The sequence below is a fragment of the Condylura cristata genome, unplaced genomic scaffold (assembly GCF_000260355.1).
Source record: "Condylura cristata isolate star-nosed mole 26May11 unplaced genomic scaffold, ConCri1.0 scaffold00003, whole genome shotgun sequence".
Classification (NCBI taxonomy): Eukaryota; Metazoa; Chordata; class Mammalia; order Eulipotyphla; family Talpidae; genus Condylura; species Condylura cristata.
In genome coordinates, this window is record NW_004567104.1 from 40,445,416 (window position 1) to 40,460,306 (window position 14,891).

Genomic DNA, 14,891 nt, shown 5'->3' on the forward strand with positions numbered 1-14,891 from the left:
AATATATATATGTCTCTCTCTCTATATATATATATATAAATTTATACAAAAATCATACAACAGAATAATAGTTTCCAAATCGGTAAAAGAAATAGCACTCAATAACCAGAGCCACACTCCCTGGCGGCGCTGTGGTTTAGGATACAGCACTGCAAGCAAGGCCAGAGCCGCTTCAGTGAGAGTTCGATCCCCAGCCCCAGAGTTGACCACATGGTGGGGCAGACCTCTCCTAACCTGCCCATTGCTCCCCTCAGCAGTACACTTTGTTGATCTGCCTGTTCTGCTCCCCACTCTGTCTCTGGTGAACCCTCTCACCCTCCGCATCTCTGGCCTGTACCCCAGTTCTGTACAAATAAATAAATAAATATTTAAAAAAAAAAAAAAGAAACTGGTTTTAAGATGAAGGCCTAATGCAGTCAGAAATAGAATAAACCTACAGTATAAGCACAAGCAAATAACTATACCTTCTCAGCAGTTCTGACTTGGACAGGGGGAATAGCAGAAAAGCAACACAGCTCCACAACCAGTCATTTGCCCAAATGTCCCAGATCTCACCCAACACACCCATCAAACTAATGCAGAGGTTAGCCACAATCCTCTCTTACGTCACTATCCAAGAAGATTCGATGAGCCCCTGAGGGCTTATATTTGAAATATACACTCAGATTTATTCAGATCTTATCCATGTTCATAGTGATAATGTGTGATGTAGCCACTGTCTGACAACACAAAGAAAGGCAGCATTTATTCAGGACCACAGTACCCGGTGGGACAGGTCATGGTCAGCCCAGAAAACCACTGCAAAATGCTCACCAAACACATAACTGAGTACAGTGCATATATTTCAGGTTGCTGTGTAATTATTTCTAAGGATTATATTTTATATGATAATGCACAATGATTAGCAATCACCCACTATATATATATATATATATATATATATATATATATATATATATAAATATATATATGTCTCTCTCTCTATATATATATATATAAATTTATACAAAAATCATACAACAGAATAATAGTTTCCAAATCGGTAAAAGAAATAGCACTCAATAACCAGAGCCACACTCCCTGGCGGCGCTGTGGTTTAGGATACAGCACTGCAAGCAAGGCCAGAGCCGCTTCAGTGAGAGTTCGATCCCCAGCCCCAGAGTTGACCACATGGTGGGGCAGACCTCTCCTAACCTGCCCATTGCTCCCCTCAGCAGTACACTTTGTTGATCTGCCTGTTCTGCTCCCCACTCTGTCTCTGGTGAATCCTCTCACCACTCCTGCAACTCTGATAAGTACCCAGTTCTGTATATATAAATAAAAAAGAATAATAACCAGAGCTAAGGAAATGATGTCAGTAATTTTATGCCAGAATTTGAACCTGAGGTCGTTATTAAAACTTCTTCCTATGTTCCAGGCCTTGTCTCCAAAATCTAGGCTAACCGGATATGTTATCCACATCTGAATTGGGTTTGTCCAACAGGGATATCTTTGCAGGTTTTGATTTTCTCATTCCATAGTTAATATCTGACAGCAGCAACAGGTGCATGTGAAAGGAAACGTGATCCAAAGGGCAAAGGCCACTTCCTCCTACTGTCTTACACTCTGGCTTGACTGGCAGCATGATTACAAACCCTGAAATGTGATTACAAACCCTGAAATGTGGCTTCACAGAACTCTTGAGCAGGTGTTTGGCTCAGCATGTCTGTGACCGGCCAGTAGCAGGAGATCCAAGGACAGTATTCCCAAAGCATAGCGGGCAGTATTCTGGCAGCTACTCTGAGCTGGATAAACAGTGGGCAATAGTACCTTCCTCTATTGCACAGGTAGAGAGGGAGTAAATACCTAACAAGTACAAAATAAATGCAGATTTTAAAATGTGATAGTGAAAATAAATTAGAAGAACAACAGGGTAAACATAACTGGAATGAAGAAGGCCCGGGAGGGTTTTTCTGAAAAATAAGCAGCGGACTTAAGCCCTGGCAGATATGACCAACAAGGCACAGCTAAGGGGAAGGGGACTCCAGGCAGGGGAGAAATGTGCAAGGGAGCTCCCCAGGAGGGAAGGATCTTTAAAGTTCATATACCTTGGACCACAAAGATCACCTATAAAAGTCAGTATCTGAATGAAATAAAGGGGTGATTGAAGACAAACAGCCAGGTGACAGAATTCAGATTCTAATATAAAGTCTAGTGGAACTCCAACTAGAGCAATATGGTCCAAGATATTTATTTTAAAAAATCATTCTGGCTGCTGTGAAGAGAACAGACTGAAAGGACGCAGAAAGAAATGACACTAAGGAAGAGATTTTGATGATTTAGAAGAGAATACTGTTAGTGGAGCTGCAGAAACGTCAAGTGAGAAATATTTTCATGATTAATTGGATCTGGGAGTGATGGAGAAAGAAGTGTCAGTGTCAAGACAACTTCCAAGAGTCTATCTGGACAGATAGGTGCACTGAGTGCCATTTTCTGGACTGGGAAACTGAAGATGAGCAGGGTGAAGAGGGGATGAAATGGGTGGCAGGCAAGGGAAAGGACAGAATCGACAGTTCAGCTGCAGAGTGCTCAGTCAGAAACAGCTGGGAGGTATCTGAGTGGAGATGTCAGACAGGCATCAGAATACGAGCCAGAAATTCAGAAAAAGGGAGTAGGCTAAAGGCACATTTGATAAGTAACTGGAAAGCATGCCAAATGTGAGGAGACAAGAGAAGAGTTCAGCACAGAAGCAAACGCTCTCGCAAGTGGCTGGAGAACAAGCAATGGGAACTGGGATGGAAAAGTGAGAGAGATAAGTAAAAGAGAAAAAAAATTGGAAGACTGGCATGCGAGGCAAGGCAGGGCAGTGACGAAGGGCTGGGCCCGCCTCGCCTGTGGCTCAGGAGTCTCATCACAAGACGGCTGAAAAGCCCTGGCAGGCTGGGCAGCACCTGGGTCTTCAGGAGCAATTCTGATGAAGCTTTGGGGGCCTGGACCAACTAGAATGGGAGGAGTGGTAAATTGGGAGCTGAGGAGGTGGCTAAAAATATGCAAAAGTTTGGTTATTATAATTGTAAGTAATAACATTGGCATGTTGACAGTAAAGAGGGAGAAGTTGGGGAATGGGGTACAGGAGAACCAAAGCTCTCCGGTGGGATGGGATGACAGTCAGAGCACATCCAAAGAGGCTGGTCTTAGTGCAGAAGAGAACCTTCCTCAACTGCGAAAAGAGAGTGTTTCTCAATGAACCAGGTGCAAAGACCATCTCAGACACAGCGGGAGGAGAGTAGACCAGAGAACTGAACTGTGAAGATTTGGAATAGCCAAGTCATAATAAGGCAGAATAATTACACCGGAGAAACACGGTTAAGGTTGGGTCTATCTGAGTTTGGCTGTCAGGAATATGCAGTGACATCATCTAGCACAGTCTGCTTCCACTTCCCTCACCCTCCTCTGGAATCCCTCACCAAAAGCCATATCCCGCTATATTTCACACAATGTGCTGACAGACAATAATCCCACCTTCCAAAGCAGCTAATACCCTAACAGCTGCATAAACTGGGTCTATGCTTCCAGCTCCCACTACCCCTTCACCAATGCACAGGCCCTGACAAGCCAGCAAAACAGTAATAGGAAGGATGAAGATGGCTCTGTTCTACATATTACCATTAACTGACTCAAACTGAAAAGTCTTTTTCACTGCTTAACGGACAGAAATGATGAATAAGAATACATTAAAAGTTTATTGGCTTTTATCCCCCAAGTTGGAATTTCATTTTTTTTTCAAGGCTTAGTTGAACTAAAATTAACTCAGAGTGTGAGAGAATAAACAAAATATTTCCCCAAGAAAACAAACACAAACAAAAAGCCCAAATACCATCCTAAATTCTAAAAACTGCAAGCAAGTTTGCATATTTTCCCCAGAAATTATCCACTAAAATTCTGGTTTGGGGCTGAATTGTACATACAACACCTGTTCCAAGAAAAGTGTCAACTGTATTTTACAGACAGTTTCATTGGGCAGTGTGTGAAAACCCCTGAAAACATCAATGCATTTTTCAAAGAGAAGTGCACTTGCATTGAATACAATTGCAAGGCAAGACAGAGGAGATAAAGGGTTTCTGTTCATCTCATTAACAAACAGAAAACTGAAAGGAAACAAGGCAGCCATATTTGAATATGCTTAAGCTATACCTTTGTGGGACACCACTGGTAAAGACATTCAGCATTATTCAAGTAATGCTTTAGAAAAAAACGGTAGAATCAGAAAAACAAGCTAATAGAAAAAAGCAATTCACTCATCTCAAGTGGATTAACTACCATGAATATGAACCGGAGAAATTACACAGGCTTTTCTCTGTCAGCTTTAGCCACTTGGCCTGACAGTTCTTAGTTTGTGACAACTTACCTCATCTTATTATTTAATAGCAGTGTCTCTAGGGACATGGTACATACATCCAAAACAATGGTTAAGACATTATTTAAAAAAAAAAAATTTCCTCCTTTGTTTTCAATTTCATACATTTAAATTCCTGCAAATGGACTACCATTTTGCCCATAAAAACTGCATTCAAATGATATTTTCTTTTACCTTGGTCTTTTCACCAATGATGTTCTTTTCCAGTTTCGTGATTTTCCGTTTTAGCTGATCCAAACTCTCCTTCTCTCTCATAAGTTCAGTTGTTTCAGATTTCTGTTCTCCATCCAAAAGAGCATATTCCATATCCGACTAAGGAAACAAAGCAAAGATCAGAAATATTTCACTTTTAAGGGAAATTCTACTGCCCACTTTTAAGGTGTGTTTTTAATGGCTACACGTTTCAAAAAGAATACTACAGAGAACCATCTGAGACTTTGACATGAGAACACAGGAGAGCCTAGGACAGTATTCAAGAATTTACTCATCTTATTAATTGAATTTTATATTATAACCCCTTTTCTGCTCACTTCTCAAGTTTGGGTGCCTAGCAGCATAGATTCAGGCTCAAGCATGAACCATCCTCGGAGCAGCCATGTCCTTGTTCATCCTGAGACATGAAAAGTGAAATTAATACTCATCCCAGCCTGGTAGCACCACATTCCCTGCAATGCCAGGAGGGGTTTCTGGGGTCTGTGTTTAAGATGATAGGTGAGTAGTCCCCTTCCACTTATGGTGATGTCTGCACCATCTGTGAGTATAAACACCAGATCCCTCCTACCAGAATTATTTGCTCCTTCTTGCTCAATGGAAAGAAACTAAAGTAAAAATTGCCATTAGAAAATGTAGCTGTTAACAGAATTCATGCTATGTCCTTCCTGCTTTGCTAACCTCTAGAAAGCTAGGTCTATGTTTGATTCATATGTAAATCCCCCAACTCATGGTAAACATGCTCTGAACATGTTGTATTTGAACTTGAACTCCCAAATACATGGTAGCTTAGCTAACATGAGTTATGTAGGAGTCAAAAAGCAGAAACTAGTAAGAGGAAATTCATGTCACATCATGTACATTAAAAAATGGCTTTGGGCCCTCCCTGGTGGCGCAGCGGGTTAAAGCACTGCACTGAGAAGCTAAAGCCACTTCCATATTAGTTCTAGTCCCGCCTGCCCTGGAGGTGACCGCCTGCCCTGGAGGTGGCATGGCAGACCTCTCCTGACCCGCCCACTGCTCCCCTCAGCAGTGTACTTTGTCGATCTGCCTGTTCTGCTCCCCACTCTGTCTCTGGCGAAGCCTCTCACCACCCCTGAGCCTCTGGCCTGTACCCCAGTTCTGTATGTATAAATAAATAATTTAAAAAAAAAAAAGGCTTTGGCCCTCCCTGGTGGCTCAGTGGGTTAAAGCACAGCACAAAGACGCTAAAGCCACTTCTGCATGAGTTCAATCCCTGCCTGCCCTGGAGGAGATCCACATGGCGCGGCAGACCTCTCCTGACCCACCCGCTGCTCCTCTCAGCAGTGTACTTCATCGATCTGCCTGTTCTGATCCCCACTCTGTCTCTGGTGAAACCCTCCGCATCTCTGGCCTGTACCCCAGTTCCATACGAATAAATAAATAAATCTTTTAAAAAATGGCTTTATTTTTACCTAATCTTAAGTGTAAAAAGAAATCCAGAAGGAGAAGAGAAATGTACATGGTACCCACCGAACAAAGGTTTGCTCAGGTTCATGTCTAGGTATTCTGCTCTAAGGCTTGTGCCCTAACAAGCAGTGATATGTTCAGCAAAAAGGAGAATAGAGAGAGAGCACTTGTGGTTTATACCTCTCTGGAAGATTCATCCATCTGGTCATTTATGTCTTTGATTTTTTGTTCAAGTTCTTTGAGGTTGTTCAGAATTGCTAACCGTGTCTCTTCCATTGCAGCCAACTCCCGAGTCCTTTGTTCTTCACTTATACTCTCTGGGGTCTGTAATCAATCAGCACAGGAAAGGGCTAGTCACATTTCCACAGCACAGTTTCACAATCCACAGCTCTAGTGTCTTACAATCTCCATGTCTAGTTAGTTTCTAAAGGCATCCTTGTGATTATTGAGTTGGATCTTTTCCCAAAGGTCCCCAGCAGGCAGGTTTTTAGGTTAGCTCATCAAATCAATTTAGGCTTATAAATTTATAGATTCACATACTTTCAAAGTTGAAATTGCTAATAAGGGGTTATACAGATGAGTAAGTTGTGGTCTGTAGAGACTTTAGAAATATCTATGTTAGAGAGAACGTTTAGCATGGTAGGGAACCACTGATAGAATCTAGATGAGGTTGTTGACATCTTACTCAGGGATCTCTGGGGTATACTTCTCCCTTCAATACAAGCCCCAAATTTCCTCCCATCTCCAAGTGAGTACATCTTATACAACAACCCCTTGAATCTCTAACCATACTTTGGGTTATATGAAAATGAGCATTCATGGTTCTTTATTTCCTTTCCAATACAAGATGGGAAAACAGGGCACATGGCATCTGACCCCATCTTGTCAAATTGTTCCACAAATTTAATACCAGCACAGTATAGGCTTTGTTAAATGTTAAAGCTATATACTTAATATTAAGTTAATTCACATCTCATTCTCTGTATTAGCTGCTACCTACTGCCATTGTCCTGAAGGACCTTTTTCTCAACATAATATTCAAGATATGGACTGGGCCAATAGGCTTTTAGGATACAAAATAAGACACTGCCATCATTCATAAAATTATTTCATGAAATAATTCAATTCTTCAGCAACCAATGAAACAAAATGAGTGAGAAAGAACATATAATAGTAAACTAAACCGTTGGGCATTTTGAAAAATGCCCAGGGGAAAAAGGAATATTTTAGTTCATACATATAACCAAAATATTACTAATTATTATTTTAAGAAGACAAGCTAGTGAATTTCAGGTTATTATATGGACTGGGAGAGTCCAGTCTTTTTCTAAGTCAAAGGGTGACCATATGGTAATGTTACTTAATTTTTATATCTTTGAAAAAGAAGCAACTCCTTAGCATCAGTAAGTCAATAATTATATGACTTCACAATTGGACATTGGAAATAGCAAATTAAATTATTGATGATTTAATATTTAAATCAGCTAAGTAAGTTATTGATGATTACTGACCAATCACTGAAAAGAATATTTAAATTAACCAAAGAAACCATTAACATTTTATGAATCCCACCAAGACAGGCATAGTGTCGGATTCTTTTTTCATATTCTTTATTCTTTATACTACTTTTCTGCACCTTAAGGAAATAAAAGATTCAGAAGTTACCTAGTCAGGTTGATTAGACAAAGGCATGTAGATCTTCCAAGCTTAGCCATTTACATTTTTGTCAACTTAATTTCAGCATCTTATTGACTACTAAAAAAACTCCTAATAGTTAAATGACTGATTTAGCAATGAGGAATGCCAGTGACAAGGAATGGCATTCCAAAATCACTGACCAATAATCCTAGCAGGAAAGCCTCCAGTATCCTGTTGGGTTAACACTTCATGTAAGGTTTCAACTTCCAACATGGTTTAAAAATATCTCATTGGTGGAAGCAAAGCATTAAAAGAAAATATGAACTGAATAATCTGTACACCTGTAAGCTCTGTAAGCAAGTAGGGAACATTGGTAATATGGAATAAGTTTTTCTATAAAACTTATAGAACTTACAAGTTCTATAGAACTTCCAGTTCACTAGAAAACTTGCCACAAGAGGCATATTTAATAATAGACAATTTGAGAAGTTGTTTATAGCAATAAATGCTACTAGGAATTTTTTTTTCTGATTTGGTTATACAAAGTAAAATCTTCAAAAGGCATTTAAAACTCTCAATGGTTTATGATAGGATGGGTTAAAGATACTGTAATCTCATTTATATCCAAAGAAAGAAAATCAATAGAAACAAGGGTACAGTAGACACTAAATAGCTTTAGTTTTATGGTGACAGAAAGTGATGAAATTATAATATAGCTGGGCTTTTTTAATGTAGTGATGGGTAGGGTTGTGCTGAGGGTGACATTTAAATAAACTCATTATTCATACATATGCATCTCCAAATATGCGATCTTTTAGGTAAGTTCACACATGGAAAAAGGGGAGACAGAGTAGGGGCCACACTTAGCATCTGTCTTTTGAATACATGAATATGTATATTTAAAACTAGTTAAGTGCAGTAGTGAGAAGAGGGTAAAGAGTGGAACAAGAGTTGAATCTGTAGTTGACATATATGAGCAATTAAGACAACTCACTACCTTCAGACTGGTCTGCCTCTGTCTTCTTATGCGCTGATCTCTCCTTAGCACCCTTTTGCAGCCAGAGAAGGCTGTAAGTATAAGGGCTTTCCCCTAAAGACAGAACTACTCAAAAAGAGATGAATGAAATGTTTTTACAACATAGAAACAAATGGTTTTTTTTTTTTCCTTTTTGGATAACTATTTGTAATGAATGCTAACTGATCTTATGATCATCATTTTCTGTATACCTTAGATTGTTTTTTGTCAATTAAATCCCAACAGAACTACAAGCAAAAAAGGAGCTACTCTCAGCTTTCACCTCAAGTTAAAACCTACTTCCCAGGTTATCTACCACTTAAAGTTTCAGGTCAAGCCAGTTCCAGAATGATAAGTCTCTGTCTTCCTAAGTAACATGAAAGTCTATGTTTAGCTAATAAATCAGCATCATATTTTTCATATTCCATTTTTCCCCACTAGGTCAATTAATAATAAAAACTGCTCTGAAATAAACAATTCAGTGAGCAAATTATTCCAAGGAAAAGACACCCAAAACAAGGATCAGGGTGTGGTTTGTATTTTTTTTTTTAAAGATTCTTCTATCTCTTTTCTAGAGGTAGTACATGTTTTGTGTTCAAAAAAAAAAATCACTGAAAACCTCTCTCCCTGCACCCACCCCACCATGATGAGCACACTTGTCCAAGGTGTGGGTGGTGACTGCAGGTGCCCTGATGTGTCCTGCCTACACTCACTGTCCACCTCTTACAACAGTGAATGCTGCTCCTGGGCTCCATATGGTAAACTACGTTCACAAATGAGCACTGTGATGATGTCTATCTCTTAAAGAATCAGTTCTTGTTCTTCTTTCACAACAAAAAAACTAAGCAGCTTTTGCTATTACTTTTAGTCCTTTGGCTACAGTTGCCAAGAATCTCAGTGCTGAATTGAATAGTCAGAGTTACTTAAACTAATTAATCTTATTTATTGTTAAACAAATATGTTCTTATTATTATAGCACCTGTTTTTTTTCTTCTACTTTCTTTTCTTGGGGTATTCACTTTATTCTAATAAAACTGATGTCTTCTATTTAAGCTTGCTTAAATCCTTCCTAGGAAAAGGGATTTTTTTTTAATTTCATAGAAAAAAATTCTTAGCCTATGTGAAAAAACCAAAAGACTTTTCTTGAGCTCAAAGAAATCCTCAAATTCTTAGGACATATTAAAATTAGTATACAATAGAAAGACTAAGTAATACTTGAGATTACATATAGATCTTAAGCTCCTATTATCTGAAAAAAAAAATTCATAAGGTCAAAGACCATTGATAAAATATTAATTTCCTCCTACAGGTCAATAAAGGCAATATGAATAAAACTATTTAAAAATTCTGAATGTGAATAAGTGAGTTAGAATTACAAATAATGGCTAAAAATATGAAAAGATGTCCAATTTTAGGCATAAAGACAAGTGAAATAAAATACTTATCAACTTACCAAATTAAAATTTTTTTATAATCTGGAGCCTTAGTAAGTATATGGCAAAGAGGATGCCATCAGAAATTACTAGTGGAAATGTCACAGTCTTTTGAAAGCATAGCTTGAAAATACTGATTAAAATGAATAATATGTAGCTCATTGACCTAGCAATTCCACTTTAGGTCAGGGATCCTATAGGTACATTACCACAACTGTGTAAATATGCCCCAAAATGTTTACTGCATATAGATTACAGTAGCAAAAACTGAAAACAAATAGTATTTCCAAATAGAATACTAGTCAGCTATTGAAGAGAATGAGGCAAGCTGTGCATAATAATATGCAAAGATGCTCAAGACATTTAGTGAGGAAAACATGCACAGGACACTAAATGAGTGTACACATATGTCTACACCTGGAATACATGGCCATATACACACGGAAAACGCCAGCTAGGCTCCTCATGTCCCAGTATATGCCTCAGTGTACAACTGGGAGGGGTAGGGAGAAGGAAAACTTCCTTCTTTCTATTTTTGTTTACCACTATGTTTCTTACAGTTCAAACTTGTTGTTTTATCATAAACACCTTATTTGCTGCACCTTATTTTGTTAAGCACCTCTTAAATGATAGCTTTACTGAAAACATGTTAGAAAGAAAGTGTACTACAATCTCTAATCTCTAGACCAAAAGCACATGCAATGTTCTAGGTCCTAAACCCTGATTCTGTGATCTTCTCTTTACCTTTGGTAGGATACTTAGGTAAGTGGACTCGCTGGAGGCTTTCAGAAAGGCAGAGGAAGGTGGCGGGGGGGTTCTGGTGAGGTCCCTGAACAGTTCATCATTCCTGAGGCTCCTGGGGGAAAGGAAGCTGGCACTGCTTTGACCCAGGCTTCCAAACGCTGGTAAGTCCGAGTCGTGGAGAGCGGTCTCCCTGTGGCACCTGTATCTGACATCAGGGCTCACCAGGGCTTCTTCAAACACAGACTCTTCATCAGAGAGCTGCAGCTTCTCAAGCTTCTTGTTGATCTTCTGCACATCTGCCACAGTGGTGCCAGAGGACAGGCGACTGTCGGGCCTTGCGTATTCGGCACAGAGACTGAGGATGGTCTCAAGACGCTGTCTCTCCTGGAGAGCACAGAGAGGAAAGGTTAGGGATTTGTGGGGAGGGAGACAACTCCAGATAGCAATACTGAAAAGGCTGGAATCGCTGGTGATTTCATCCCATACATATTCCCCCAGACACTTGGCAAATGAGGAATTTCCCATGGTTTCTGATGGAAGCATTTAAGGATCCAGATAAAACCTGGGTTATCAATGCTTGATCCTCCCCCCATCTCAATTCTGGTTGTCCCTTTATTTGTCTAGCCCAGTGCTGAGTCTAGTGCATGCAGCAAGCCTTTGCTTGATTTATGGATTCTCCAAACACTTCAGCCTATTTAACCTCCATAAAAGAAAAATCTTAATTCCCCATCCTACTCTTTTCCTATCTTCAACATAAATGAATCCTTTCATTGCTATAAACAATATTTGCATTTAAAATTCTCTCACTTCCTAGAAAAATATTCTACTATCAAAAACACAAGAAACAAGCTACTTAAGGAGTCTTTTAATTTAAAAGGTACTTGGGTCTTTTTCAAGAAAGATTTTTTTCTTAAAATGCTTCAGATTTTCAAGACCTTTTTTGTGCTTTCCTACTATGTAAAATTTTTTTCCCACCAATTTCCCACATGAGTAATTAAAATTATAAGAGAAAGTGTTACATGAAAAATGTTTCAGATCACATCCAGATAGACAAACACTAATGTAGCTCAAAGTTTAAGATCACTAAACCTTAGATTCATTTAGCTGGAAACAAAAATGATAGTTCATTAAAAAGACAACATTCTGGCATTATCTATCATTTATAATAGTATCACAGATACCAAGATCTCCATACAAAAGATGCCATCATGATATTTGACTCTAAATAAATTTACTATATGCTTGTGTACTCCATGATATAATTTCCAAAATGCTTGTGATTAGCCTAGACAGCACGGTTTGGGGGTAGGGAACCTCAACATCTTCAGTTCCCACATTAACTCCAATGCCCAAATAAAAAGAAAATCAAAAACAAAAAAAACAAATCTTGTAAATACATCTGCCACACTGAGATTCAAAACTCCCACTGAAAAACATTTTCCAAACTGATGATCAGAAACAAAATAGAAAAATTCAAGTAACACTGGCTGCTGTTTTCAATTTCTAATTGCACTTCGTGTGTACAGACAGAATTCTGAAGGCAGTTAGCTCCTTATTAGCTGAAGGAGTATAAACAGAAAAGTCAGATAGGAACATAATGCCCTGGTTTCCATTAAATACATTAACTAAAAGACTAGCAAGAAGTCACTAAGTTGCATTTGACTTTAATCTGTACTCTAAAGTACTATCCCACTCCCCCAAAATGCAACAGTTTAATGAAAGGGATTATTAAATTGGTCTCCTTTAAGTCCCCACCTCCCTCTGTCTGCCTGAATTTCTGGCCTCCAGCTGCAGCTCACTCCTCATGGCTTTTCTCCACGGCTGGCATGCATAGCTATACCACCTCATCCCAAGCGCCTCTGCATCCTGTCCATCCAGAAGGCTGGGTGCTTATTTATCTATGCAGCTGCCACCAGCTACCAAGCCCTACCCACCTCAGCTTTCAGGGAAGGGAGGTGGGGGTGGGGCAGGACACAGTATTCCTGGCCTTCTTTTAAACTTCTCCAACAATCTAGCAAAATTAACATGGGAATATACAAACACAACCTTCAAGAACATATTTGAGGAGGAGCACAAGAAGACGTTCATATGTACCTCTTCTCAACAGCATCTGCATTAGAGGCTAATCACCAAGGAAAATTTCTGTTTGTCATGTAGGTGAATTAAGTTGAAACATCTGAACTGTCTTTAGCAATGGCTGTAGCTCAGAGTATGAACTACTCATATTGAACGTTGAGATTAATTACATCAAAGATTATCTAAAACTTGTCAATTTCCATTTACCAGGGCTCTTATGAGCAGTGTACTCTTAAAAAGCAGGCCAGTTGCCTGTGTCTAGCCTGTAATACATAGCAAAATTCCTCCCACATCTCCTTCCTAAAATAGTTTCTTTTGCTGCCAGTGCTATTGCTTAATTCCAGAGGGAATAAATGATCCCAGCCTTAAGATGAATGCTATTTCAGACAGTGACAGGCAATATTCAAAGGCTTGTGCACAGGAAGTTTGGTCTACTGGTATGTGCTTCTCTATTCTTATCGCCCCATTCACAGCCAATCTGTCCAGGCTTGAATCACACACATGCAGTGCCTCTGCCCACGAATCTAAAAGAAATCCAACCATACCAGGCACACTGGCCCCACTAAAGAAAAATAAACTGTGATGAGAAGTACGTCAGAAGAAAGTCTGCAAAGGCATTTCAACAGCACTACAAGAAGCCTTTTTAAGGAAATCTTGAACAGAGTCTACCCTCACAAAATAATTCTCCTTTGAGCCCTCTCCAAGGATCTTGTCGCAGACCCCAGTCTCATTCTCCATTCATCATACAATAGCCTCCACCTGCGTGACCTAAAGCCAGGGCCACCAAGACCTGGGACACTTCTGAGAGTCGATAGGGTGCGGTGAATAAACATGAGCATCAAATGTACACCAGGAGGGGCCATCTGGGATGTAGGGCCTCAGACGGAGGACTCACTTTGCTGCTGCCTCCCCTGACGAACTGCTAAGTGGAGAGACTGTGCTCTTTGATTCCTACCCTCCTCTCCCAATCAGTAGTCCACTGTGCACCCTCTTGGAAAGCCATCAATACGAGCCTGAATCTCGGGTTTAGGAAGTTGGTCACTTTGAATTAAAATGACCTTAAATATATTTTCCCCCTCTCTTCCTTCCATCTCAATACTCCATATATATCAAAGTTTTGAAAGAGACATGATATGCTAAAAATATATGTGAAGAAAATGGCATGCAATTTTCCCTCTTAGCAGTAAAAAAGTTGTTGGGGTTAAGTATGTTATTTGACCTCAGAGCTTGCTTTCTTTTTCAGAGGTATGTGTCTGCTGTTACCCCACTGCAGTTCACAGTCCTCAGTCAGGGACCGCATCTGTCTCCAAACCCATGCAGTACCCCTGTAGTCAATCACAAGACTAGAAATAGAATGCAGAAAGCCACAAAGCAGAATGTCCAGTAATTAAAAAATACATTCTGAACAAATTAACTTACATATTAAAATCTGAGATTAACAACACGGATAGTTAAACATGCCTATGTGATGAAGTCTCAATGAATACTATGAGCACCGAGGCTTGACTCAGTTTCCCTTGTGTCAATACTGCAAGGGTACTGCCATACATCAATACTGGACTCCACATGGAAAGGGCTGTAAAACTTCACATTCAGAACTTGCTGATTCACCCTACATCTTGTCCTTTGGCTGATAAACTTAACTGTAGCCTTTAACTCTAATAAATGAAAGCATGCCTCTAATAGCTTTCAAAGATTCTAGAAGTCACTCTGGCACATGATGGAATCTGAGAATGGCTTAGGGAATGTCCTAAATGTAATAGGCCTATGTCTTGGTGTCAGAAATATTGGTGGACTTGTGTGGAGAAAGTGACCTTTAACCAGCTGGCCTTCAAACTTACTCAAATATTGCCTTAGTGTGTTTTTTTGTTGTGATCATTTTTATTTATTTTTTTTTTTCAGATTAGGACAAATGATATGAGAAATTGTAGATATGAGTAAAGTGTTT

At 39.4% G+C, this 14,891-nt stretch overlaps 1 protein-coding gene across 8 annotated transcripts in view; it reads right to left on the reverse strand.

The window, feature by feature from the left end:
* PHLDB2 (pleckstrin homology-like domain, family B, member 2) overlaps positions 1-14,891 on the reverse strand; it is an 87,138-nt gene that overhangs the window by 41,765 nt on the left and 30,482 nt on the right. For all 8 annotated transcript variants that reach the window (XM_012734079.1, XM_012734091.1, XM_012734097.1 and 5 more), the window contains 3 exons: positions 10,868-11,251; positions 6,218-6,361; positions 4,571-4,708 (listed from right to left, as the gene is read on the reverse strand). In XM_012734079.1, coding sequence (XP_012589533.1) covers positions 4,571-4,708; positions 6,218-6,361; positions 10,868-11,251 — 666 coding nt within the window. The remainder of the gene's footprint in view (positions 1-4,570; positions 4,709-6,217; positions 6,362-10,867; positions 11,252-14,891) is intronic.